Source organism: Zosterops lateralis, assembly GCF_965231275.1.
Source record: "Zosterops lateralis genome assembly, chromosome: 2".
Lineage (NCBI taxonomy): Eukaryota > Metazoa > Chordata > Aves > Passeriformes > Zosteropidae > Zosterops > Zosterops lateralis.
This window is the reverse complement of record NC_139763.1, coordinates 30,904,693-30,929,978: the sequence shown is the minus strand read 5'-3', so window position 1 is coordinate 30,929,978 and position 25,286 is coordinate 30,904,693. Positions and strand designations below refer to the sequence as shown.

Sequence of the window (25,286 nt, the reverse complement as noted above, 5' to 3'; positions counted from 1 at the left end):
CCAGTTTCTCCTTACATACCTTGGGAGAACCCAACAGGCCTACAGAGCCTGAATTTTCAAAAGATATTGCCGCTTTTGAGTGTGCATCTTTGGACCTAGCTTTGCAGAAGTAAATAGCATATAATTGACATTGATGACAACTGTGAAATCAATCCCTTCAAAGGTTTGGTGCTGAGCATCAAGGAGGGCTCTTAAAAGTAGTTTCTGCTTTTGAAAACTTTGGACTTGAGCCAGAGCTTTCATCTCCTTATCTGTGAAAATGGAATACAGCTTAGATACCTGTCCTACAGCTCATGAACGTTCATTAATGCTTATAAACCCCTTGGAAATTAAAAACACTGATTACTACTGTTTATTTATTAATTCCTGTTGTCTTGCACCTTTACATTCCCTCTCACACGTCAAAGAGGAGGATTTAGCAGTCACCAAAACCAACAAAACTTGTAACAGCTTCTGATCTCCTGCCCCTCTCTTACTGTAATAGTCTCCCTCTATCCTCTCTCTGTGTCCCCATGTTGCCTTTACATCTTCAGCCCCTCTTCCTGCAATGCTTTCTGTTTCCGCTCCTCCCAATGTGGTTCAGACTCTCTCCCAAAGCCTCCCTGCTGGGGCCAGCTGGTCTGACACAGCTGCAAAATGGCCAAGAAGTGAGAGGAGGAAAATTGGTTAGAGTTGAGAGAGCAGACAGCCAAAATGAGGGCAGACTCCATGGCAGAGCCCTTCCCCTCCACCGGGTCTCCAGCTAATGCAGACTGTACAGCTCCATCTCTTCCAGGCCTCTATCCCTCTCTCCTTTGGTTGAAAATAGCCACAGGTTTAAGAGTTACTGAGAAAGGGGAGGTCAGTACAAGACTGTGTAAATACAGAGCAGTTTCTTCTTTTGTTGATCAAGTAGACATTTGAAATGCTCTCGATGTTCAGATCATAAATAAACCACACTGAGCAAACTGAATTTTTCCAGTTGAAACCATTTATATAAACACACTATTGACATTTCTCCGTGCTCTTTTTTGCAAGGTTATGCTCACCTTGGTAGGAATATGAGAGTCGCTCCATTCATGGTGCAGATTAAGTCTTCTGAAGGACACAGTGGCTTGTATCAGAAGTGTGTCTACATTGTCTAGCAACAAGACTCAGGACCTCAACAAAACAGCATTTTCTAAAGTACTGCCCTGCTATCAGACTGTCTTACAGTAGCTCTCAGTCCATCTGCCTTGTGCCAATGGGACATAGAGTTTACTCTGACCTGGCATGGCCTGTGGAAGCTGCAGCAACTGCTTCTGGCCAGATGAAGGATGTTGTAAACTGAGGAGCCTGCTAGGGCATGTCATCTTCTAAAGATGAAAACCATACCTACAAAATACAGGAATGTGTACATCCATACAGGTACTCTGTATACCTACAAGGTGAAACCAGTGAGCGAATGGAGAAACTGAAATCAAGGTAACAGTGTTGTTGCTTTGTCCTTTTCTCACTGCAAAGCAGCCCTGAGACTTGGGAAACTTGATGCTTTGCTTTCAGTTCTGCCACACATTTGGAGTGCTGCCAAGTTATATTTCTGCTGATTTCTTGCTGTAAGATTCACCCTGGCTTACATATGGGGGTGTGGATATCCAGACAAACCTAACTGGCCCAAAAGCACACATTTGATTCACAATTCTAGATGCAAGTCCACACAAGGAGTTCTGGGAGAGTGGCTAGGACTTCAAAAGTATCACCAGCATGAAATACCTAAGGAAATATTTCACCATGTGCTGTGGAAAGACATGTTTGTTTTTCCTCAACTCCAGCTCACAGACGTTTTTAGTCCATTATTAAACTACTAAAAATAAAATACTTCTGATTCAGCTTTTTCTCTCCGGTCCTCTCCAGCTGCTGCCCAGGCATGGATCCTGCACCATTGAAAGAGCTGTTCCTGTTTTGGACTGTGATGTTATTTCAGAAGGACGCACACAGAAGGCTCTGACCATGAAGGGCATTTCGGCAGTGGTCTTTTTTAACCCTTACTTGACAGGGATGGGTCCTGGAAAATAAATTATACTGCTTATGTTGCTGAATGTTGACAGCTGTTGTTTACCTCAGCCCTTGCCAGTTGAGGTCTCTGGTGCTGCAGGGTTGTGAAACTGCATCAAGATCTAGAGTAGGGGTGATAAGCAGCAGCTACAGAGTTATTGCATAGGAAACTCTGCCCACTTGAAGCCCTCTGAAGACCTTGTTTTGACCCAAAACTGCTGTAATACTCAAGGGATGAGACCCGGTGCACAAATGGGTCACCACTGCTAACCACGAGGTGGCTGTGCCAGGCTTAGGTAACCATTTTTGTGTTGATTAGACAACTTCTAATTCTGTGATAAGAAGAAGTTTGTGCTGATGCCAAACCACAGGCTCCAGTAGCTAATACATGTGAAATAGTAGCTGGCTGAGGGAGAGTGCACTTTTCCACCTACACTGATGGCATATGTCTGTCCTTGATGTGATCTCTGCAAGAAATGCAGGAACAACTGGCATTCAGGGACATAGATCTGCAGATGGTGGCTGATCACAGGGAAACATTTATGGGCACAAGCATGGGATGCATAGAGCATGAAGCAAGGATCCTGAAGAAATCTAGGGTTTCCCCTTTGGAGAAGGGGCTCAGGTTATTTCTGACAGGTTATTTACAAATAGAAAGTTTCTACCCATTATTACTTTATTTGACCCACCTCACTGTCTTCTTCTGTCCTGGCATGTAAAGTTATATGCTGAGGACAGATCACCTGATAGGAAAAGTAGGTTTAATTTTATATTAAATATTTGCAAAATGGTTTCAGTTGCTGAAGGCAAAATTGCTCAGCCTTCAAACTTGTTTGGATGCTCTAGGTCATTTGTGTTAACAGCACTCTGCACCTTCACACCTTCTGTGAGGGCATCAATTAAGAATGTCCACTCTTTGTTTAAATGTTATCTGCTGACCAGCATATTAGTGAATAGGGAGGAACTTATGGAAGCTTAGTCTCTTAAATGATGTAACCAATTTCTCCATTAAAAAAAAAAATAAAATCCCAAACATCACAGTAAACATGTTAGAAAGGCATTAGTAGATGTCAGACTGAGTTGGAGAAGCTGTCTGAAAACCAAAACTGCTTTTTGTGCCCCCTTCTCTAGCACTGGCTTTGCATTTCTTTTTCACTCTGTTTCTTGAGCCAACACTGAGAAGCTCCCCAGAACACGACCTTAACATTCCGTCCCTCTGGGGTATAAAGAAAACCCTAAAGTGTGCCCTATGCATCCGACAAGTCCCACAACCCCATTCCTTCCCTTCCCCTTTGTCATCATCTCTCTCTCCCCACACCTGAAATATTGCCAAGCACCCAGGAGAGCCTCTCCAGGAGTACCTCTGAACTCCCACCCCAGTGACTCCTGTTCCCCCATCTTCAGGGGACAATGGGCATCATGTCCCCTGGTGTTACAGCTATGCCTAAGGTGACAGCCCTTTGCTGCCCACCTACTGAATTCAGCCAGAACTGACTTCTCCCATGAGGGAACTGATAAGATCTCTCCTCTGGCCCACCTACTGATTTTCATAAAACTCATGTGCATTTAACAGTTTTGAAGAATTTTGTTTTTCTTTCAGATCTGACTGGAAGAAATTAATGGTGAGAAGTTGATGGGAGGAGGAAAGGGGGGAAGGGGGCCAATTTGATAGACAGACAAATAGACAATGTGATTGCATCAGTCTCATTTCCTTAGGAAACTCGGCTAAAAATAAAAGGTTTTATTTGCCCCTGGGAATAAAGAAGAATGTCTCTTACATCTTTACAAAACATTTGTTTCTATGTATACTTATAAATAGTCAGGATGAGAGAGGAAGTTTGCACTGGATTTCGAGCAAAGAATTAAAAGGAAGAGCAGGAGGTACGTGAATTGCACAATTTGGGATTCTTTTAGGCATATGAGAGTGGAGCAGTGAATGCAGTGCCTTGTACACTATTGCCACATTACCCAAGAGTACATGTCTGCCCTGCAAACCAACTGCCCACTGGACAATTTTTCAGAGCCCCACAGGATGAATGCAGTTTTACTGCATCAGTGATGGATGATGTGCTTTAGATCAAATCCTTGGTGCACTTTATGGTCAGCAGACTCTCTTGTGTAAGAGAGCAACACGGAAATGGCTACATTTGTTCAGATTTATGGTCTAGAAATTCCTGTCTGATGGTGACCAAGACAAGTTACAACAGAGAAAATAATCCCCAAAAAGGTCTCATCCATCTTTAAGAGATTGTGTAAGATGAAGAAGCATTTATGTACCTTCTAAATTTCTCCTTTCCTGAATTTAGTCTAGATATTTTGTTATCTTTGAAAATGTCATAGACCTCCGTACAACCATGGCCTCTCTGACAGTCTGTAGTAGTAAATTCTTTATACGCCTGCTGTATATAAAATGCTTTTTGTTTATGAGATTTGAATTTACTACCTTTCAGTTTCACTGAACTGGCTGCACCGGGGACTTGGGCTTTTATAGTCATGTTTAATAGACAGGGAACAAAGTAGTTCCACATTCTCTAGAAACTTCTGATTGTTGCAAGACACAAGTGCCAACAAGCAAGAGCCACAGGGAACTTCTCCCAGGGCAGGTGGGCAGAAAGAAGCTGTTGTATTGTACAACCCCCTTCATATTGCACTACCCGTTATTTTTTGCTTCAACTGCCTATGCGTGGAAGCCCCTTCTTCCTGAGACATGCCAGAATTTCCATTACAGGGATACTGCACAGTCCCAGAAATTGCTGTGCTGAGGACTATCACTAAAGGCAGTCCTCATTTTGGAGAATTTAAGTTTAAAACATGAAAGACCAGCACAATCTAGGGAAAAGGGACGCAGCACACCATTGGAAGATTAGAAAAGGAGCAAGTATCTTGCCTGCAGGTATGACTGGGGCTCTGTCCAGGAGTTAAACCTCAATTTTGTGTCAAACTTGATCTTGTTTCTCTAGGGGATGGGACTGATCTCCTAAATTAGAGATCAAAAATGAGATGTCTGAGGTCAGCATGCTACAATCCCTTCACCATCAGCCAAGAGAATTAGTTTCTTCTGGACACTGTTCGTGTGGCCTGTCTTAAATAAAAGGTAACAGTAATTTCTTCTGTTTTCAACTATATGCATAAGAGATTTCTTCTCTGACTGGTTTAATATCCATGCCCTGCTCTACTGCTTTTAGCAGAGTTACTTACTAATATCACCACCTATTCAAGGTACACTACTTTTTGTAGTTAGAAGTGTCCCTGTTATTGCAGAAATAGAGCTTAACTTACAACAAAACATGCATATGCCTGTCTTAGGTACGTCATTTGATAAACAGTCTTGAGTTTTTAGGTAACCTCTGAAAATTACGTATCATAATTTAAGTCTAAGATGCATTCTGGGAATTATTAGTAATTCAAAAAGCATCTCAGACTCCAAAATCACTTACATATTCTCAGAAACTTTGCTCTTGATCTTACTTGCATCATCCTCTTGAAAGTAAACCACAGGATTGAAAAAACATCTGAACAAAATGATAATGAAAGCAGCTGATTTTTTTAAAGTTTGATAGCAAACCCCTGTCTAATTATATGCAATTGCAATGAGGTCTGAGTCATGACTTGTCAGATGATCCTCTTATTTGATGTGGCTACAAACTAAAAGCTATACATTGAGAAAGCAAGCAAACTGAAGACCTCACAAAAGCATAGGCCTTCCTTGTTTCCCTGGTCCTCTGCTTTTTTCTCTTTTTTTATGTATTACCTTACTTTCAATCAACCCACAGAGCAGAAGCTGTATTTCCTAAAATCTTGACAGCGTCATGCACATTTATGGTGCTGTGCAGATGACAGGCAAAGAATATGAACGATGATGTGAAAAGATGGAAGGGTAAGGTGCAATGATGTAAACTTGACCTGTATTAATTTTTGATCAACACAGTCAGGAAAAAGCATGTCACCATAATGGAAAACAAAAGTATTTATATATAACACTAGGAAAACATATAGTTAGTACAGCCAACAATGCTGCTGTTAGTTTTATGTGAAACACAGGCTGGTCAGGACAGTGTATGGCTGCTTCATATCTTGCTTGTTGAGTTCTCAGAAACCTCTCTTGTAAACAAAGCTCTTCATATGATTTAACTACTGAGCCTTTCATCAAAAGGGAGCTGCTATCTTATGCTGATGTGTATGTTTGCTGATGGCATTTTTCTTTTTGTGTTTCTTAGTTCACCAAGTGAGCGTGAGAACTGTCTAGAGGGCATCCTTGGGCAGGTCACTCCAGAGCTAAAGCAATGCATTCTCTGGCAGCATTCACTGGATGTGGATCATTAATATCTTCACTGTGATCAGAAGAGATAAGCAAAGCTGTGTCTGGATACTGCAATTTTGTGGTTTTCCCTTTTATTTTCTCATACCAAGTATTATGGTATGAGAAAATAAAATTATTAGTAGTATTATTACTTTTTTTAAAACACTGAAAATTATATACTTCCAATGTGGATGATTGCCAAAAAGATTGCAGGAGAGAGGGAAAGAAGGTCAGGAAATAGAGAACGTGACTTTTTTTAGTAGAGACATATTGTGTTGCATTTGCCTTGTCTTTGAATCACATTAAATATACCCACTGTTAAAAGGCTACTGAAATGTTCAAATGTCAGTGTTTCAAATGAAAATCAATAGCATGCTATTAGGCTCATTATATTGCTGTTATGGATCATTAAACGTATTTAAAAGCTTTCAGCATAAACCAGGAGATGGGATGAATAACAAGACACTGAGGATGTGCAACATACTTAAAAGAAAATAAAGAGCCAGGCAAAAGAGAAACTTTGTAGGCACTGGGATAGAAAGCCCTCGAAAAAGCTCACTGGGTGTTAGAAACATATGTGAACATGAGGAAATGAATGACACAGAACTCAGGATACAGACAAATGTGTGAAGCTGTGCCACTGGAAGTACATTACCATGTGAAAGTACATGTATGAGACTAAGAGAGATTCCTTACTAAATTTCTGAATTTTCATTCTAAAGGGAAAGACTGGGAAGAAGTGACTCTCCTAGTGGCTGGCAATTTAGGTGGGCAAGAGGGACAACAGATTTCTAGTCCCTTCACAAATGTATTTTATGCTTTTACACCCGATTGCTTTTGTGCACATTTGCCTTGTTCCTGGAGCAGGACTACAACACAGACCACTCACCATCCTGAATGTCATCCTCTCATTAAATCCATCAGATCCTGCTTTTTCTCCCTTCCTCTTGTGGTGAATCTTTAATGCCTGTAAACAAAGCCAAATAACTTCAGTCAAAGGAGATAAACACTCCCCTCTACTCCTAATAGCCATAGTCTGGGCTGGAGTTTAAATCCCTATAGGGAGATGAAGAAAACCTGAATCTCCCACTTCCTGGACAAGAGCTTTCTAATCATCTCAAAATTATTGAATATTCTTTCAGAAGGTGGATTTCAAATTTGTAGCTTAAACATAAAGCACTTCCTCCTGCAATTTTATCTGCATAGGTAAAGATTGTACTGAAATTGATTTTGGATGAAAACAGAACCATAAAGCATAAATCAAGCCATGGAGCCAGGGAACGGAAATAGTTCCATTTGTATCAGATGTGCAATTGCATAGCTCAAATTAAAAATGCTGAGTGCTCAAATTAAAGTTCACAGTGAAGAGTTCCCGAGCAATGCACAGATTGAATATTTCTACACAGAACATATGCTTAGATATTTTAAAATTACAAATGGATTTTTTTTAAAAAAGATCATTTCTGAAAATAAGAGCAAGAAAAATAGGACAAATGAGAATATTATTTTGCCTCAAATGATTTTTGGAGGAAAAAGTGTTTCTGAGTGATCAAGGTTCTCCTTGTTAGTAGAAGAGTCTATCCAAAGACACATATGCAAATAGCCATATCGTATGCTGCTTTTATGTGCCAATATGTCCCTGTTGGAGTTTCACCATAAATCTAATTGGGCCAAAGCTCTGTCTCTTCTGGGAGCATCTAACACTCAAGGAATCAAGAGAGTGGAGTAACATTAATTTACAGGCGTGATCATGTGTGGCTTAAAATGCAGAGACATCACTAAAATTTACAGTATTTAAAGAATTCAGCAATGACCATGTTTATTTCTAACCTACTCAGTATTCAGCACTTATGAAGCCATTCATGCAATGATATTTTTGGTGTTTCTTAAGTGCTTTTCAAGCTGTATCCAAGATGCCTTGGCAGCTTAGAGAGCTGACTAACAAGTGAAGATGTGTTCTCATACAGTTACTCAGGAAGACTTTTAGGCATTGTTAACATGCCAATATTGTTGATTACTCCAGGAATAACAAAATCTCTTTCTGTATTGGTGGTCCTGTCTTGTATTTTGAATTGAAAAGATGAACTAGGAAGAAAATGTTCAACTGTTGCTAGAAAGATACACATGAAGAGATGTATACAAAATGCATCTTCTCCTTCCTTTCTCTGATATGCTGCTATTTAAAATACACTGTAGATAGGATAGGTCACTTTAACTACTATGGAAAGGAATTTGTGTACAAGAGAGAATTCTCATAGAATAAACAGAACAATCTGGAAGCACTTTAATTCACCCTTTGACTTTAAGGTGTGATTAAATTCCTTCCTACTGTGTCCTTCCCAAATGAACTGTGGGGATAAAAGATAGGCTGTTGGGAGTTATTCCCTGAATACTCAGACTCTTTGCTAGAAGAAACTAAAATACTGTCTGGATACTTCTTTAATACTTTTATTGCTCCTTTCAAATATTGCCTTCTTCTATCTATCCTTCATTAGGAATATTTTTTATAGTACCTGCAATGCAGTTTGTGTTTCTTATGCGTCATCTAAAACACAATAGCAAATAATAATATAATCAATTTTAAGAAGGAAAGAAGGGAAGACAACTTCTACAGTTAAATTGTACAGCCTTGCCCTTAGCTCAGGAAATCAAATCTGACTGCTCTCCTTTGGTTGTGGATCTAATTTTCCGGTAACCATTACAATTCATCAAAAGCTGATGTTCTTTTAAATACTAAATCAATTGCATTCTAACAGTCAGATCATTTTGTAAAGGTTTATTTGTATTTGCAAAGGGTAACCTGCCAAACTAGATTGCCTGTGTCACTTTTATTCTTCAATCTCTGTGTCTGTGCTAATATGTATTAGCATTTTTCAGCCAACAGAACAGGGTTACACAAGGGGGCTGAGAGTCAGAAATTTAAGTATAGCCCTAATCTCTTTATCCCTCTTTAGGAACTCAAAGCATGATTTTTACTGAGGTTCTTCCTTAAAGTTGAACATAAAAAATGACAGGTGTATTTTATGCTTGCATTGACCATTTTATAGCTATTCCAAGGGCCATCTAAAAGAAATTGAATATGCTCAGCCTGCTCCTAGAGACTTTTATATCATTAAACTGTGCTGCACTGTGGCATCTCCTGCAGAATTGACCCCCCAGCCCACCAAAGTAGCTGGGGCCCCAACCTTCCTCCCCAAGTGTAATGTGATCCATTTCAGATCTGGCCAAAACTCATTTTATTTGAGTCTGTACTAGTACCACACACTCTTGCTTTTTCATTACACAAGTTTTGAGCCCAAGAATGTCCAACACATGCATGTGTACACAAAATATAGTGCCCTGTGCAGTCACAGAAACACTATTTTGTCTACTACACTTCCTGTCCCAAGAGCATTTTACCCTCATCTTTTTTTTAGATAAAGGTTTTTCCTACCCTGAAATGGTAATCTGTTTTAAAATCTTTGTGATTTCAAAATTCCCTTTGTTAACTGATGCTTGTACCCATCCCACTTCCTATTAAGTATTCTATCTTTTAAACTGTTAGCTTTCCTGCTCTGATGAAACCCTTTAATTTGCATAGAATGCTTTTATATGGCTGCATAAGTGAGCACATATGAGTAATATAAGTTTTTGGCTATCTCAGTCATCAGGGAAACTATTTCTCTGAAGACCATTTCTGCAGTTCTGCATCCATTATTCCAGTAAGCACAATATCAAAGAGTGAATTACAATTCTGAAATCTATAGGAAAAGAAGAAGCAGCTTTCTCTTTCTAAAAATGTTTCCTTTTTTTGCTCTGCTATCTTCAGCAGAGTTTGTTATTAGAAGCAGGCTGTACAAAAAAAGACCACCTGGACAAAAGCATCAAAGCTTTGCTTAGGTGGTAATCCACCCAGCAAGCCATCTCTCACTTTAAGGCACAAATATAGATGCGATCATTTCTAACCATAAACTTCATGCCAAAAATGAACAAATACAACTTTTGTCAGTACGCCAGAAGCAGAAAACCTGCTGGTTGGGCTGAGGCCTGTGCTTTCCCAAGTTTTCTATCTAGCTCTATCACACACATACATAGTTTACTTCCTCAGCTCTTTGCAATGCTTTCATCTTCTTCCTAAAAATTTAAAGTCCTCGTTTCAGTTTTTAATAAACTCTAAACTGGCCTAAACTTCCAAATAATGTTTTGTTTCCTTGAATGCATTGGCTATGTCAGGGAGCTTACTGGCATCCTCTTCCATCTGCTTTACTCTTCTAGCAGTTTTTGTTGCAAGCAGACTTCTCACTGTGATCCAGTCCGCCGGGAACTGCTCTATCAACAAGGCTTTCAGATCTTGCCTTGCCTGGCTGTAGACCTTCTTTTCCTCACAGACCCATCATTTTTTAACATCTCTATATGTATGTGAATCCTTTACATCTCTGGGATCTGGGTTCCTTTCCCATCAGAAATGTGAAACAGGGAACACACCTCCATTACTTGGTCTATATGCAGAACACAAGCCTTCAATTTATATTACTTTAGAAACTGAATCCCATCTCTTACACTGGTACAACTATCTGGAAAGCCAAGATCTTTAGGGCTGGGTGCCTTGGGAGGAGTATGACTACTAGAAGAATCAGTGCATGCTCTCGACTCCCTAAGGTCCTCTCCTCTCCTCTCCTCTCCTCTCCTCTCCTCTCCTCTCCTTCCACAGAAAGACCTTCCTCCAGGTCACGACCTCAGCACTTCTTCAGGTTAAGCCTGAAGTGACTTGCTGTCCCATGAGATGTACTTCCACAGGATCAGCCAGTGAAACAGATCATTACACTTAACAGGGATGTGCTTCAATCCCTGACTCCCAGACACAGGTTACTGCTGCTCACCACCTTCTATCTCCTCTGAGAGCCCCACCAGCAAAGTGGATATTCTCAACTGCACGGGACCATGGAAGATTTGGATGAACACCAGCCCTTCAGAATCACAGAATCAATTAGATTGGAAAGGATTTCCGAGATTGTCGAGTCCAACCTGTGACTGCACACCACCTTGTCAGCTATGGTGGGGCACCAAGGGCCACATCCAGTCTTTCCTTAAACACCTCCAGGGATGGCGACTCTGACACCTCCCTGGGCAGCCCATTCTAGTTCTAATCACCCTTTTTGTGAAGAAATCCCTAACGTCCAACCTAAACCTCCCCTGGTGCATCTTGAGGCTGAGTCCTCTTGTCCAGTCGCTGGTTACCTGGGAGAAGCCCTGACCCTCACCCGGCTACAACCTCCTTTCAGGTGGTTATAGAGTGTGTAAAGATCCCCGCTGAGCTTCCTTTTCTCCAAGTTCAAAAACCCCAACACCCTCAGCTGCTCCTCATTAGGACTTGTGCTCCAGACCCTTCAATGGACCCAATCCATGGTGTAACTACCCCGCCGTTAAACGGCACGGCCACGAGGTGTTCCTCGGCCAGGAGAAAGCCCCCGGAGGCACAGCCCGGCAGGGAGCGGGAGGCAGGGCTGGGGCGCGGCTGCGGGCCGGGAGCAGCCCCGCTCTGGGAGCAGCCCCGGTCGGGAAGACCCCGGCTCTGGGGCGGCCCCGCCGCCATCGCGCTCCCGGCACGGGGACGACACAGCTGGCGCCGCGCGCTGCCGGGCGCCCCCTGCCGGCCCCCGCAGGAGCGCGCGCTGCCGGGCCCGGACCAATGGCCGGCCCCCGCCGGGCGGCCCGGACCAATCGCGGCCCGGCCGGCCGCGCGCGCGCCGCCTCGCATCCCGGGCCGGAACGCCCGGCGCCTTTCGCGGCAGCGCCGTAAAGCGCGGCCGGCGGGGAGCGCCGGGCCCGGAGCGGCGGCGGTGGCGGTCGGATGCCCGGGGGCGGGGGCAGCCCGGCGCCCGGCACGCAGGGGGCAGCGGAGGGCGGCGAGGCGGCGGCGGGCGGCAGGATGAGCCTGTCGCCGAAGGAGCTGTCGAGCCTGCTGAGCATCGTGTCGGAGGAGGCGGGCGGCAGCACCTTCGAGGGGCTCTCCAGCGCCTTCCACCACTACTTCGGGAAGGCCGAGCACTTCCGGCTGGGCTCCGTGCTCGTCCTGCTGCTGCAGCAGCCCGACCTGCTGCCCAGCCCCGCGCAGCGCCTCACCGCGCTCTACCTGCTCTGGGAGATGTACCGCACCGAGCCCCTCGCCGCCAACCCCTTCGCCGCCGTCTTCGCCCACCTCCTCAACCCCGCGCCCGAGCGCGGCGGCGACGAGGCGGAGCGCACCCCGCTCTCAGGTGTGTCCCGGCGCGGCGGGGAGCGGGGCCAGCGGGGGAGGAGCCCTCCTGCAGAAAGCGGTGGGAATCCTGCGCGGCCAGCGTCCCTGGGCTTGGACCTCATAGCCGCTTGGACCTGATAGCTCTCTACAGCTGCCCGAGGGGGCTGGGGCTGTTTAGCCTGGAGAGGAGGAGGCTCGGGGGACCTTTTCGCTCTCTACCTGAAAGGAGGCTGTAGCCAGGTGGGGGTCGGCCTCTTCTCCCATGCAACCAGCGACAGGACAAGAGGACATAGTGTAAAGCTGAGCCACGGGAGGTTTAGGTTGGATTAGGGAGTTCTTCACAGAAAGGGTGATTAGACATTGAATGAGCTGTCCAGGGAGGTGGTGCAGTCACCGTCCCTGGAGGTGTTTCCTAAGGAAAGACTGGACGTGCCCTGGTGTAGTTGACATGGTGGTAGTCATAGGTCAGACTCGATGATCTCAGAAGTCTTTTCCAACCTAATTGGTTCAGTGATAACACGGAACTTTTTAGGAGAAAGCTGTCACAAAAAGCTGGAGGTGATAGGAGGCTGCGGAACAAAATTGTTAGAGAGAAATACATGAGAGTGAAACAATTCTTTCCTCTTCAGTAAATATGATTACCGGTGTTGAGTAAGTAAGTTTCTAAAAAAAATAACCTGTTGGAGAGACTACAGAGAGGGCTGCCAGGTTGGCGAGAGGGCTGGAGCACTGAACAGGTTGCCCAGAGAAGCTGTGGATGCCCCATCCCTGCAAGTATTCAAGGCCAGGCTGGATGGAGCTCGGAGCAACCTGATCTAGGGACAGGTGGCCCTGCCCATAGCAAGGGGTGGGAACTTGATAGCCTTTAAGGTCCTTTCCAATCCAGGCCATTCTTTGATTCTGTGAGCTGCAATGTTAGGTCATACTAAATAGCTCACTTTTTATCTGGATTGGAAATTGTGTGAATGAACTACCATGAGTGACTTAGCATCAGCTGTTGCATGTGATGATGTGTAATACTGATCCCATAGCACTGTATTTTGTATTAAACCAGTTTTGTATGTGTCACACAGACTCTCCAGCTGCACCTACCTTGCCATAAATGACAGATCAGTTTGTCTTAGTTTTGCTTGTAATACACTAAGAGCATGGAAGCTGTTAATGTTTGTACATTAACATGGTTTGTTTTTCGTTGTATCTCCACAGGCTTCTTACCTCCCATAACTCCTCCAGAAAAATTCTTTCTTTCACAACTGATGTTGGCCCCTCCTAGAGAGCTGTTCAAGAAGACTCCTCGGCAGATTGCTGCCATGGATGTGGGGAACATGGCCCAGTCAGTGGACATCAGTGGGCTGCAGCTGGCATTAGCAGGTAAGGAAGGTTTGTGGCTGTGGTGCTGTTAGGAGTGGAAGTTCTCACTGGAACGTGACTTTGGGTCACCTGAGAAACACTTGTCTGTCCTGAACGTGAAGAACTTTGATCAATGCTTTAAGGTCTTCAAGCTTTTGTTCAAGCACTTAGAGAAACTTCAGGCAGAGATTACAACCTAACTCTTTTATCCTCCTTAACAAGTAGGTTTTTAAGCATGTATGTAATTGCCTTAAATACAAGAATATTTTGTAAGTATAGGAAGATTTTAATCTAAAGCTATGTAGGGTTTTTTAGGGGGGATGTTTTTGGTAGGTTCTTTTTGTTTGTTTGCTTTGTTTTAGTTATTTGTATGGGGAGGTTTCTGTATTTCCATCCCTTTTCACCCTTTACAGTATTTCTTTCATGAGAGAACAAGCGTAACTGTCATGCTATTATTACATACTAGTACTTCAGCTATACCTGGAAAATTGACTATTACAATTGTGTCTTCAGTTTATTGCAAAGTTGGACCTTGCAGTTTTAGCTCAAGAGTTGGAAAGTGATCCAGTTTTACTAGGTTGAAAAGAAAAGCAATGTGATGCTTATCCTTTGGCTGGAGAACCAGGAGGAGGAACATGATTGTTCATGTCGTATCTGGAGCTAATATGAAATATTATATATTGTTGGGAACAAGGAACCAGTTTAAATACAAAAAAAATTTCTTCTTCCATAAGTGTGTGCCAGTAGACCTGCTTGCTTGAAAACTGACCATCCCAGTTCTCTGTCTGTACAGTGTAATTTATTGCTCTGAGGTCAGGCACCATTTAGACTTTCTGTGTCCTGCAGTTGTATCTTGGTGTTGTCATTTTTTTTCTGTGGACTCTGACATTGGCTGGTAAAGCTGCGGAATGCTGTCCCTTGTTCACAGTCTACAGATGTCTTGTGGAGTCCTCCTTAGCTGCTATTTCCAGACTGGGATCGTTTGAAAATGCAAACTGAACACCCTAGCATGCCATTGTGGGTGAGACAAAGTTTTCTGGTCCTTCTTGTGTTCATCCTGTCTGTATTTTGTAGAATACCTTAGCGGATTCAAATTGAGTGAAGCCTCAGCTAACTTGTTGTTTTAGTGCAAGGCATATGCAATGCCGTAAGAAACCTCAAGGGTTTTTTATTTGTTTTCCCTTTGGTACTGTGCTTGCCTTCTGAATAGTTTGTTCTCATAAAAAATTAAGTCACTGAATCACAGAGTGGTTTGGGTTGGAAAAGACTGTAAAAATCATGTACTTCACCTTCACCCACTGTGGGCATGAACACTTTCCAATAGACCAGGCTTTGAGCAACCTGGTCCGACCATCCAACCGGTACTTGGACATTTCCAGGGATGGGGATCCACAGCTTCTCTAGGCAACCTCAAAACTGTGGTTGGGTGAATGTGTGCTCTAGGCCACATACTGTATTTTAAAACAGAAGATAAGGATGGCTGAAAGTAGAATACAAAGTCATTAATGGTGCTTGTATAAGATTTATATCATTGTTTACATAATCCAGTAAAAGTGCACAATTGTTTACAAGCAGTTGTAGCAGTTATGTAACAAAAGCAGCTGCATTTGAAAAAGCTCTGTGCTGTCTTTCTCAGACCGCTTGCTTACGTTCCCAGAATAACTGCTTTCTAATCACTTTCTTAGAAGATAAATCTTTTATTTGTTTTAAAATCATGATGCTTCTTCTGTTTGTTGTGTTTTGGAAAGTCTATGATTTTTTCACTAGTCTTCAGTATGTTTCTCCTAATGATTCAATATGCAGGATGATGACACTAAGATGCAATGTTTTTAAGGTTTACCACTCTCACCCCCCCCTCCCCCCCCCCCCAAAAAAAAAAAAAGTAGAATGCTGGAATCCAGCATTGTGGGCATGAGTAGTAACACTTGTTGTGTTCTCTACTCCCTTTGGTCTATAGAGAGCTAATTCAAACGTTGGTACTGCCCTACAATATGTTTTTATTCATATGCCATGCCACCTTATCAAAGAAAGTAATTTTCTCCTAGTTGCAGGGATGGGTCTCCTGGCAAAGTGTTCCTCAGTGTTTGTCTGCTAACCCTAATTTGATGAGGAAGTAATTTACCTGTATGAAAGTAAAGCATTTAATACACTGTATTTAAGAATCAAAGGTTCCTTTATGAAGCTTATTATTTTATTTTTACTGGTAATAAGAAACTAAGGATTTGTTTTCAGCTTAGTTTTGCAAAATTTAAATGTCTTAGTTGAAGATGCTATATTAGTTTCTGTTAAATCACTGTGTTGTAATTCTTACTTCTGCTTACCTGAAACTGTTGATTCAGCCCTTATTCTTGAGGCAGTGAGGTTGAACTTCTGAGCTTCAATGCATATAACTGAGGGGTAATCAGTGAAGTGAAATATCACTAATCATCTTACCCAACATCACTAGTAATTTCAGATTATGAGGTTACAAACAAATCTGTGACTTACTGACTGATGGATTTAAGTTCTAGACTATAAATGAAAAGATAGAAAAAGGACACCCAGAGTTTCTCCCCCACTCCTGTACTTCATTTGTTAAATCAAACCTTCTGGCTGAATGAAAGCACTTATGAGATGAAGTTTGAAATAGTTGCTTAAGTAGAAGATATATTTTATAAACCAGCTCATCTGGACTTTGTCTTTAAACTTTTTTTTAAAGTAACTGAAAAGTATGGTAGTTGTTGCTTTTAATAGAAAAATATATCCTGCTGTGCTGCTTCAGTGAGCATATTTGCAAATGTTTGCATTATCTGAAATAGTTGGATAAAGTAGGACAGAAAGCAAAAAAAAATTAACAACTTTGTTCTCATGATTCCTCTTATCACTCAGAGTTTTGGGGAGAGATCTGCAATCTCTTGCAGATTTGTTTGGAGCCATATAAAATGTGTGTGTGTGGGCAGCTGGGAAGGGTCAACACGATTGCACAAAAAGGAGCAAGCACACTTTGCTTAGAAGTCTTAGGGTACACAAAATATGACAGCACTCACTCAATTAGCCAGGAAATGGAGTGATGTTTAATTTCATCTGGAACTTTTTAAAGGGATTTCTTGTGTGGTACCAGCAGTTTTGGACTTCAGATTGCTTAGTGTTCTCTGTTAACAGGGTGGGGAGAGGAATGTTAAGTGGTATTCTGTAGTAGGGATTTTTCTGCTTTTTGTCCTTTGGAGTTTTCTTTGCCAAAGCAATGAAAAACGGGCTCTCTCAAAATAGTAGAGAACATAGACTATCAGCCATTAAGTCTCCAGATACAGAAGAGCAATAGATTATTGACAGAAGGGCACATAAAAATTTGATAATGCAAGCAGTGAGGCCCATATTTTCCTTTTTGACCAATATCTTCAAGTCTTCAGCTAGATATATGCTAACCTTAATGTTACTTTTCTGTGACTTGTTTATGTTCTGTAATTTGGCCTCTAAAGGGACAGTTTTAGCTCCTTTCAAGTTTGCTTTAATGATGATGTCTGTAGAATCAGGTAACCATTAAAACTCCATTATTTTCCACTAAAGCACTGATTATGGCTTGACAGCCAACTTACAGGGAGCTCAGGCAATGCCACAGAAATGTGTTGGGTAAATTTGAATAGCTGACTTCAGGTCTAGTATGACCATTATTGTCTATAAATGGATCAGTGTAGATCTTTCACTTTCCTTCTCTGAGAAGTGATTACAAAACTAGATACAGCAGGTGAACTCTTTGAGGAATAGCATGGGAACCTACTAATGTGCTTGCTTTTAGATGTAGTTTATATCACTTACCTGCCTTTTCTAAGGCCAAGACTATATTTCAGATTAACATCTATTTCTTCTTTATCCTTACTTCCTGCCCTGTGTCCCTTGCCTGTCAGCTGGCACTCAGACTGCTGACTGCCTGCCTGTACTAAATTTCATGTTGACATTATCTGTTGGTTTTGTTGGGTTTTTTTAAAGCCAGTTCTTTTCTAAAGCTGCTTGTTCCTCACTACTTTTAGTATTCCAGGCATCTCTGTTCCAATGTTATGGTTTAATATTCTCCTTTCAGAACGTCAGTCCGAGCTGCCAACACAGAGCAAGGCCAGCTTCCCCAGCATTCTCAGTGATCCTGACCCAGATTCTTCCAACTCCGGTTTTGACAGCTCTGTTGCTTCCCAGATCACAGAAGCATTAGTGAGTGGTCCAAAGCCTCCTATAGAAAGTATGTGCATTTTCACCTCTTTGTTTCTGTAACTCATGGCATGCTGTGTTGTTATACTTCAGATAAAATGTAATGGAATTCAGAAGTATTATCAATGCATGAAATGGAGATTAAGGTGAATGAAAGTGTGAAACTGCATCAGGCTGTCTCTAGATCAGATTCTAGTGTTCACATTTACAGACTTCTAGAAATCTGGAGTCTGTCTTCAAGCCCTTCCCTGTGTCATCTGTTGAACAACAGATACTGGTCCCTGCACTGGGATCTGCATTGGCTGGTAACACCTCCCAGGGAAGCAGCTACTGTGGAAGGGAAAAAGACCACAGGATCAGTAACACAGTCATCTGAATCAAGAGGAAAAACAGGTGGATGTAACACTATCATTAAAAACCAGAAATGTTTTTCTGGGAGGCAAGTAGGATTGTGATGCTGTTCTCAGTGTTACAATAGCTTAAAGAAATAGGGGCTTTTGAGGCATCTTCTGCTTTTTACTGATACAGAACTGAATACCCAAAGCTCAAGAAAACATTTCACATTGTTGCCATTTTAGGTCATTTTCGACCAGAGTTTATTCGACCACCGCCTCCACTCCATATATGTGAGGATGAATTGGCATGGCTAAATCCAATTGAACCAGATCACACAATTCAGTGGGATAAGTCAATGTGTGTTAAGAACAGCACTGGAGTTGAGATAAAAAGAATCATGGCAAAAGCTTTTAAAAGTCCTTTGACTTCGCCACAGCAAACACAGGTAAGGATTCTAGACTTTCCTGTCTAAAATGATTTTCTGCTAGGCTATTGACTCATGTGTTTTAGAAAACTTTGAGCACTTTTAACTGATCTGTGTTCGGATTCAGAAAACTTTTAAATTGTAAAAATCCAAGAATTTTGACTTGGGTTTGTCTGAATAAAGAAGATAATGTTCATACCATTGACTGGATGTAATTACAGTTGATCAGGAGTGGCACTGACATTCTTCTGCATGGAAAAATCTTTGTATAACTAAGTTGCTCATGCTTCTGTGAAAGTTTTTGCTAAATAGTTACTTCAGAAATACCAACAACATTTTTTCCCCTCAATTTGATAGTATTATGCCTGATTTCAGTGGGCTTTTTTCATAATCATTATGCTGGCACTATAAAATAAGCTTTATTTGCACTCCTCTTTCTGCCAAGTGAACTTGAAATTGAGATTTCCTTCTACTGGGCAGGAAAGTAAAGGAGGCTGAAACTTTTCATGTGGAATTTTTTTAACTCTCTTCTTTCCCACCCACTGATGAAAGACTCATAAATGCATTAGTAAAGGTTTTATGGACACAGTTGCCTGTACATAAAAATCTTAAAGTAGCCCTCCAGTGCTTTTCAATAGAGAAGCGTAAATCTAAAGGGCTATCGTTCTTCTGCATCTTAGATGTGTTATAGCAGTTTTTTCAAGCAGTAGCATGAATAGTTGAGGAAAAATCAACTGAAGATTTTTTTTTCTTCACAGCTCCTTGGAGAACTGGAAAAGGACCCCAAGCTTGTTTACCATATTGGTCTCACTCCTGCCAAATTGCCAGACCTGGTTGAAAACAATCCTTTAGTAGCTATAGAAATGCTGCTGAAACTAATGCAGTCTAGTCAAATAACAGAGTATTTTTCTGTCTTGGTCAACATGGACATGTCCTTACATTCAATGGAAGTTGTAAATCGGTGAGTATAGTCTCAAATCAAATGAGGTTTCATTGAGTATGTAAAATGAGCAGTTTTGTTTTATTAGGATTATCTGGAAATGTTCATTTTGATCCTTCTCGAGGCATGTCTGTGTGGGAGATAGAAGACTACAGTGGGACAAAGGGCAGTTATTGTGAGAATCCTCCACAAACAGTTAAGGCCACATGGCTAATCTGCTTACTTGCAACTTGCATTCTTGATGCAGCTTAAGTGAACAAAAGGTGCTGTTGTTGAACAGCTGCTCTGCTGTATGTTTGTGTCCTGTTTTCATTGAGAATAATTTCTGCACATAGGTACAACCCATTTTCTTAATAAAATGTTAGCCTCTTAAATGGGAAAAATTTTCAGACAGCTAATTCCCACAAATTTACAGAAATACATTTCTCCCACTTACTTTCTTCCATTTCTTGGCAATTACTGAACATGAACTACCAAACAAGCTTCTATCAGCAGTCCCTTTGAAGCAGAGTTGAATTGCACCTTAAATATTTTCTGATTGAAGAAAAATTTCTGAAATAAATGCCTCTGTACTGGAGCAGTACGGAGACTGACACCAGTTACTGCCCTGAAGTGGGGCTAATGATTGCAACATGGAGAAAGAGTGGTAAGAGAAGAGCTTTTACCTGTGTCCAGGAGAGCTACACCACCAGTCAGGCATGCTGGTTCTCCCACAGCATAGCTACCACAGGAACAACTTTGATCAAACAGCAAAGTGACTGTCAGTGCAAACAGGGAGACACTGATAAGGGAAATAAGACAAAAAAATTGAAACTGCGCCTGAAACTAAAACCTTCACCTTTTTCCCTATTGTCCCCCTTTCGCTACTTGAGAAGGGACTGATTTGAGTTACTTTGGTCAGGTTCTGTTGTAACCTTGTGGCAGTTCTCCATTTAGTGCATGTTGTTATCTTAAGAGAGTTGTGTTGCTCTTTTGGTTGAAGAAGCAGTGGCAACTCAAATGTCAGGTGTACTAGAAATGAATCTAACTTAGCTTCTATACTGTCAGAGTTTAAAAAAGTCGTACTGTTAATTAAGAAATTTAAATGACTACAAATATGTCTGGAAGCTGTCAAAATCAGTTTTCTATAGACAGAACTGGAAATATACTCATGGGTGTATCTGATGGGATTTGTTTTGCTACAGAAACACTAGACTTATGGCTTCATAAACCACTGAATGTATTTTATTTGAACAGGCTTACTACTGCAGTTGATCTCCCACCTGAATTTATTCACCTTTATATCTCCAATTGTATCTCCACCTGTGAACAGATTAAAGACAAATATATGCAGGTGAGTGCTTCAATAAATTGGTTAGAAAAAAGTATCCCATATATTGCTCTGTGAAATATATGCTATAACTTTAATAAGGCGGATAGCATTAAGTTATTCTGTTTTACTGCTTTTTTATTTCAAAGCCACTCTTTTTTTCCTAACACACTATGCAATTCTTTATGGAGTTTAACAGACAGTTCTTCCCTTTTTAAATAAGACTTTACAGGTAATCACTGTTCCCTGTTTTTCTGTATGCATCATAAACTCCTTCCTTTGAAAACTTCTTCCAGTTTTATGTGACTGGAGTTCTTACATTCAAAAAGTTTATCAGTCACCCCATGAGCTTTTTCTTCACCCCCAGAATTAGTTTGCATTCTGCTTAGTCTTAAGCTTCAAGTTTCTCTTCTATACAAGTGTGCCAATCACTTCCAGACCTCTGAGGTGATGTTACAAAACTCAGAGGGAAGTCTCACCCTTCAGTCATGACTGATAACAGCTTGGAGATCTCCTCAGACCTAAAAACGTGTTGTCTTTCTAACACCACACTCTCTGCTTCTCAAGCCTGTCATACTTGCATGCTGGTACTGAGGAAGTTGTAGCCACTCCAAGGATCCCTGGACTGAGGAGGGTCAGGGGAAACAGGTTTCCCTGAGGAGGTTTACACACTTCTGGCATTCAAGGTTGTCTACATGCTATGAAGGTATTTCCTTCTCTCCTAAACTGATCTGTTAGTTTCACCAGGTGCCCAGTAGAACTTTTCTTGGGTACATCATTGGTGAAAAACAGCCCAGTGTTCAGTTTCTCCAAGGCTTTTTGAATCCCAAGTCCTGCCTTAGCTTTTTCCTCTTGATGCTGAAGGACTGAAGTGTCTTTAGTCTCTTACAGCAAGACAACTGTTGTTCCTTTCCCTTTATGCTTTTTTTGTGCCTTCTCCAGCTCTAGTGCATCCTTGAGCTACAGAAATGAAAGTTGTGTGCAGCGCACAGGGATAGGGTCGCAATGTGATTTTAGATAGCAGCAATCCCCCCATCGTGTTCTCAGTCCCTTTCAGATGACTGACCATGTGTTGTCTTTTGGTGGCTGCTGATGCTTCTCTGTGGTTCTGCGAGACACACATGGGTGACTTGGTCTGTGACCTGCTGAGTAGTTCTGCCTATTACACTCGGTAGTGGAGTAGGAAAATAGCAGCAGACCTAGGCTGCAACTGAGAATATGCCCAGAGTGGGACAGTGTGCTCAGAGGGGCTGCTGAGAGCACATAGCAGCTGTGCTTCAGGCACACAGGGGACAAAAAAGAGCTCTGAGGATCAAGGAACATACACTGATCACTAAGCAGCATACAGAGCTTGTGATCTAACATTTTTTAATGTGTTATGGGCCTCACAGCAGCTGAGACACAAGATGTTTTGTTAGAAAAGCATGGTACAAAATTACTATTGGAAATGATCCTCAGAGACTGGGAGTCAGCCAGTAATCTTGCATTTGTTCTTTTGCCGAGTTTCATGTTCCTGAATTATTAAAATTACTTGTGTAACTAATTTGTGTTGCAGAGAAAGCATGTGATGCCTTTTGATCACAGTGAAGGAAATAAGTTGTTCTGTCTCTGAATTCTCTCATTATAAGTAGCAAATTTTGCAGTAGTAAGCTCAGTTCTTGAAAAAAGAGCTGATATCTTATTTTCAGTGTCAAATAATCTGAAATGCTTTGGACACTTAATCTGCCACATTCCTCAATTCTGTCTGATAAACATCATTCACATACATAATTGCTTTTAGAGAAAGGTTTGGGTTCAACTTTTTTTCACAAAGTGAAGTATGAGAGCACTTTAATGATAAAAACCTGGTTTTGTCCTTGGGGAAGAATATGCTCTGTGTTTAACAGATGATTGGTGACTGGATCTATCTATAAAAAATTTTAAGTGCCAGTTCCTAAGCTTTCCCTTCCAATTCCTGTCGTGCTCTTCCAGGTGTTGCCTAAGTAGCTCTTAAGAGAGAGGAACACTTCTAAGGTTCTGTCTTTTCACTGGATCAGGCAGGAAATGAGCCAGGAGTTCTTGGATTAGGTGTCCCTGGAGTTGTTTTTCCTTCTAATACAGAGCAAAAGGGTTATCTGCTGATTCAGCAACAGAGCACATTCCATGAAGGAAGTTTGGAATCAGTTTGGTTGAATCACTTCCTATCTGTAGTTCCTTGATGATGTGGTGATAAGAAATTTTGAGATGTGAAATAGTTCAATTATCTTTATGGTGTTATTGTAGAAAATAAGACTAAGCAAGATTCAAATGTTGACATCATCTTCAGCTATTATCTCTTCTCTGCATTTATTCAGAGATTACAGAATAAATTAAGTACAGTGGATGGGTAGATCCGGTGCTTCATTTGGGCATGGGATTAATCCTGAGAAGGCTCCTGCATCCAGAAGTACAAGAACTATAAAGCAGTCAATTTTTAAAATATAGTTAGTAGTATGGGAAATGGAAGAGAAGGGGCAGCATGTACAAAGCTTGGGAACACAATAACTGCTGAAGCTGAACTGCTCCTGAAACACCTCACTTGTACTGCTGAGGGCCAAGAGTCCTTTAAATGACTTGACAGCAAACATTTATGTGGATTCTTAAGTCATCTCTCTTATGTTTCAGAACCGCCTGGTCCGTCTTGTTTGTGTCTTTCTTCAGTCGTTAATCAGAAACAAAATTATCAATGTACAGGACTTGTTTATAGAAGTGCAAGCATTCTGCATTGAGTTCAGTCGGATACGAGAAGCAGCTGGCCTTTTCAGATTGCTGAAGACACTAGACACTGGGGAAAATCCATCAGAAACAAAAACATCAAAATAAAGTGACTGTCAGTGGCAAAAATACCCTTTTGCTAGTGTTCTGTATCAATTAATTGTACATTTTAAACTTAAATCCCTGGATTAATTATGTATTATGTTAATTACATTATAAATAGCATTTTATGCATTTGAACAATAAATAAGGCTTTTTCTGATACACGTTTGAATTTGTGAAATGTGCTAGGCCTTACACTATTTTTCACTATGGTTAAAATGTGTATGTCATATGTATAGCCTGAAATTCAGGCTCTACTTCCAGAGAGAATATAAATGATACTTACCATTCAAATTTAAGTATTAACCTGGCACTTGCTGTCTTTGGGTCCAAAATTGTTTGTATATAAAGTCAACTTCTATCAAGGTAAGTTCCTTGTTTTACCTTTTGTTAATTAGGCAAGACCGTCTAGGAGCTGGATAGAACTAACAATGTATTCTGGTTTGGGTAAGGGAAAGTCTGTCTTGATGTCTAGAAACAGCTAAAGGCTTATCTGCACAAGGCAGAAATGAAGTTGGGTGCTGTAGGCTCAGAGCAATATTCTCTCCTATCAAGACTGCTGAGTATTTTCAGAATCATGCCAATGGCAGTTGAAATACCACACCTTACATGCTTGTAAAAATGTTTCACTGAGCACAGAGAGTCACATTTCTTTCATAAAAATCAAAAAACCACTCCCTTCGCTTCTGAATTTGCATGGGCAGTTGCTATCTATCTTCCAGAGTTAAACAGCCTCTTCCTTCTAGAGTACAGAGGCATAGTAGCTTTCATGTTAGATGCCAGGTATTTGGGAAACTGGAGATGGAGTCTGCTAAACTGTAATTTTAAGCTGATAATAGAACAGCTGCTGTTATATTTAAGCTCTGAGACTGAAAAGGAAAGTAACTTGGAAAGTTAACAACTTCTAATTTAATGCTGCTTGCTAAATAAAAGCTGTTTTAAATCTGCACCTGCTTCTCAGATTTTTAGGAAATAGAAGATCAATAATGCAAAGTAAAGACAGTCTTCTAGCTTTTTCTTTCCAAGTAATTTAAGATGTGAAAGTGCTTGGATTGAAAATCCCATCAATCTCTTGTCTCATTTAGTATAATCTTTCAGTGAAAAGTCCTGTAGTCATGAGGGGTTAGACCTTGTGCAGCTTTCCAGTTAAAATTTATCAGGTCAACTAAAGTAACACTTATTTAAGGTCTGTACCAATTCTAGACATTGCTTCCCAACCCAACACATTTGCTATCAGGCATTTTTAGTGGCAACACTTGCAGCACAAGCTGGTTTAAAATCACTCCTTAATGTTTTCTATCTACTAAAGCTAAAGCCAAATTTGACTCGATTCTGTGTAGTAGTACCTCTCTTTAAAAACACACATGTATTTTAGACTAGTTT

At 41.3% G+C, this 25,286-nt stretch overlaps 1 protein-coding gene and 1 long non-coding RNA gene across 2 annotated transcripts; one reads left to right on the top strand and one right to left on the bottom strand.

The window, feature by feature from the left end:
* Window positions 1–987: 987 nt before the first annotated feature.
* On the bottom strand, window positions 988–12,517 carry LOC310906017. Its single transcript, XR_014589327.1, has 4 exons — window positions 12,426–12,517; window positions 7,203–7,280; window positions 4,901–4,990; window positions 988–2,023 (listed from the first exon to the last, which is right to left on the bottom strand). It is a non-coding gene; the product is annotated as an uncharacterized lncRNA (long non-coding RNA).
* On the top strand, window positions 12,144–24,065 carry CNOT11 (CCR4-NOT transcription complex subunit 11; the record flags this gene model as incomplete). The annotated part of the gene is made up of 7 exons (XM_083854981.1): window positions 12,144–12,549; window positions 13,737–13,901; window positions 17,938–18,090; window positions 18,638–18,840; window positions 19,578–19,780; window positions 20,996–21,092; window positions 23,712–24,065. 7 exons carry the CDS (start codon window positions 12,144–12,146, stop codon window positions 23,907–23,909), a joined length of 1,425 nt encoding a protein of 474 aa, XP_083711107.1. The 3' UTR covers window positions 23,910–24,065.
* Window positions 24,066–25,286: the final 1,221 nt, after the last annotated feature.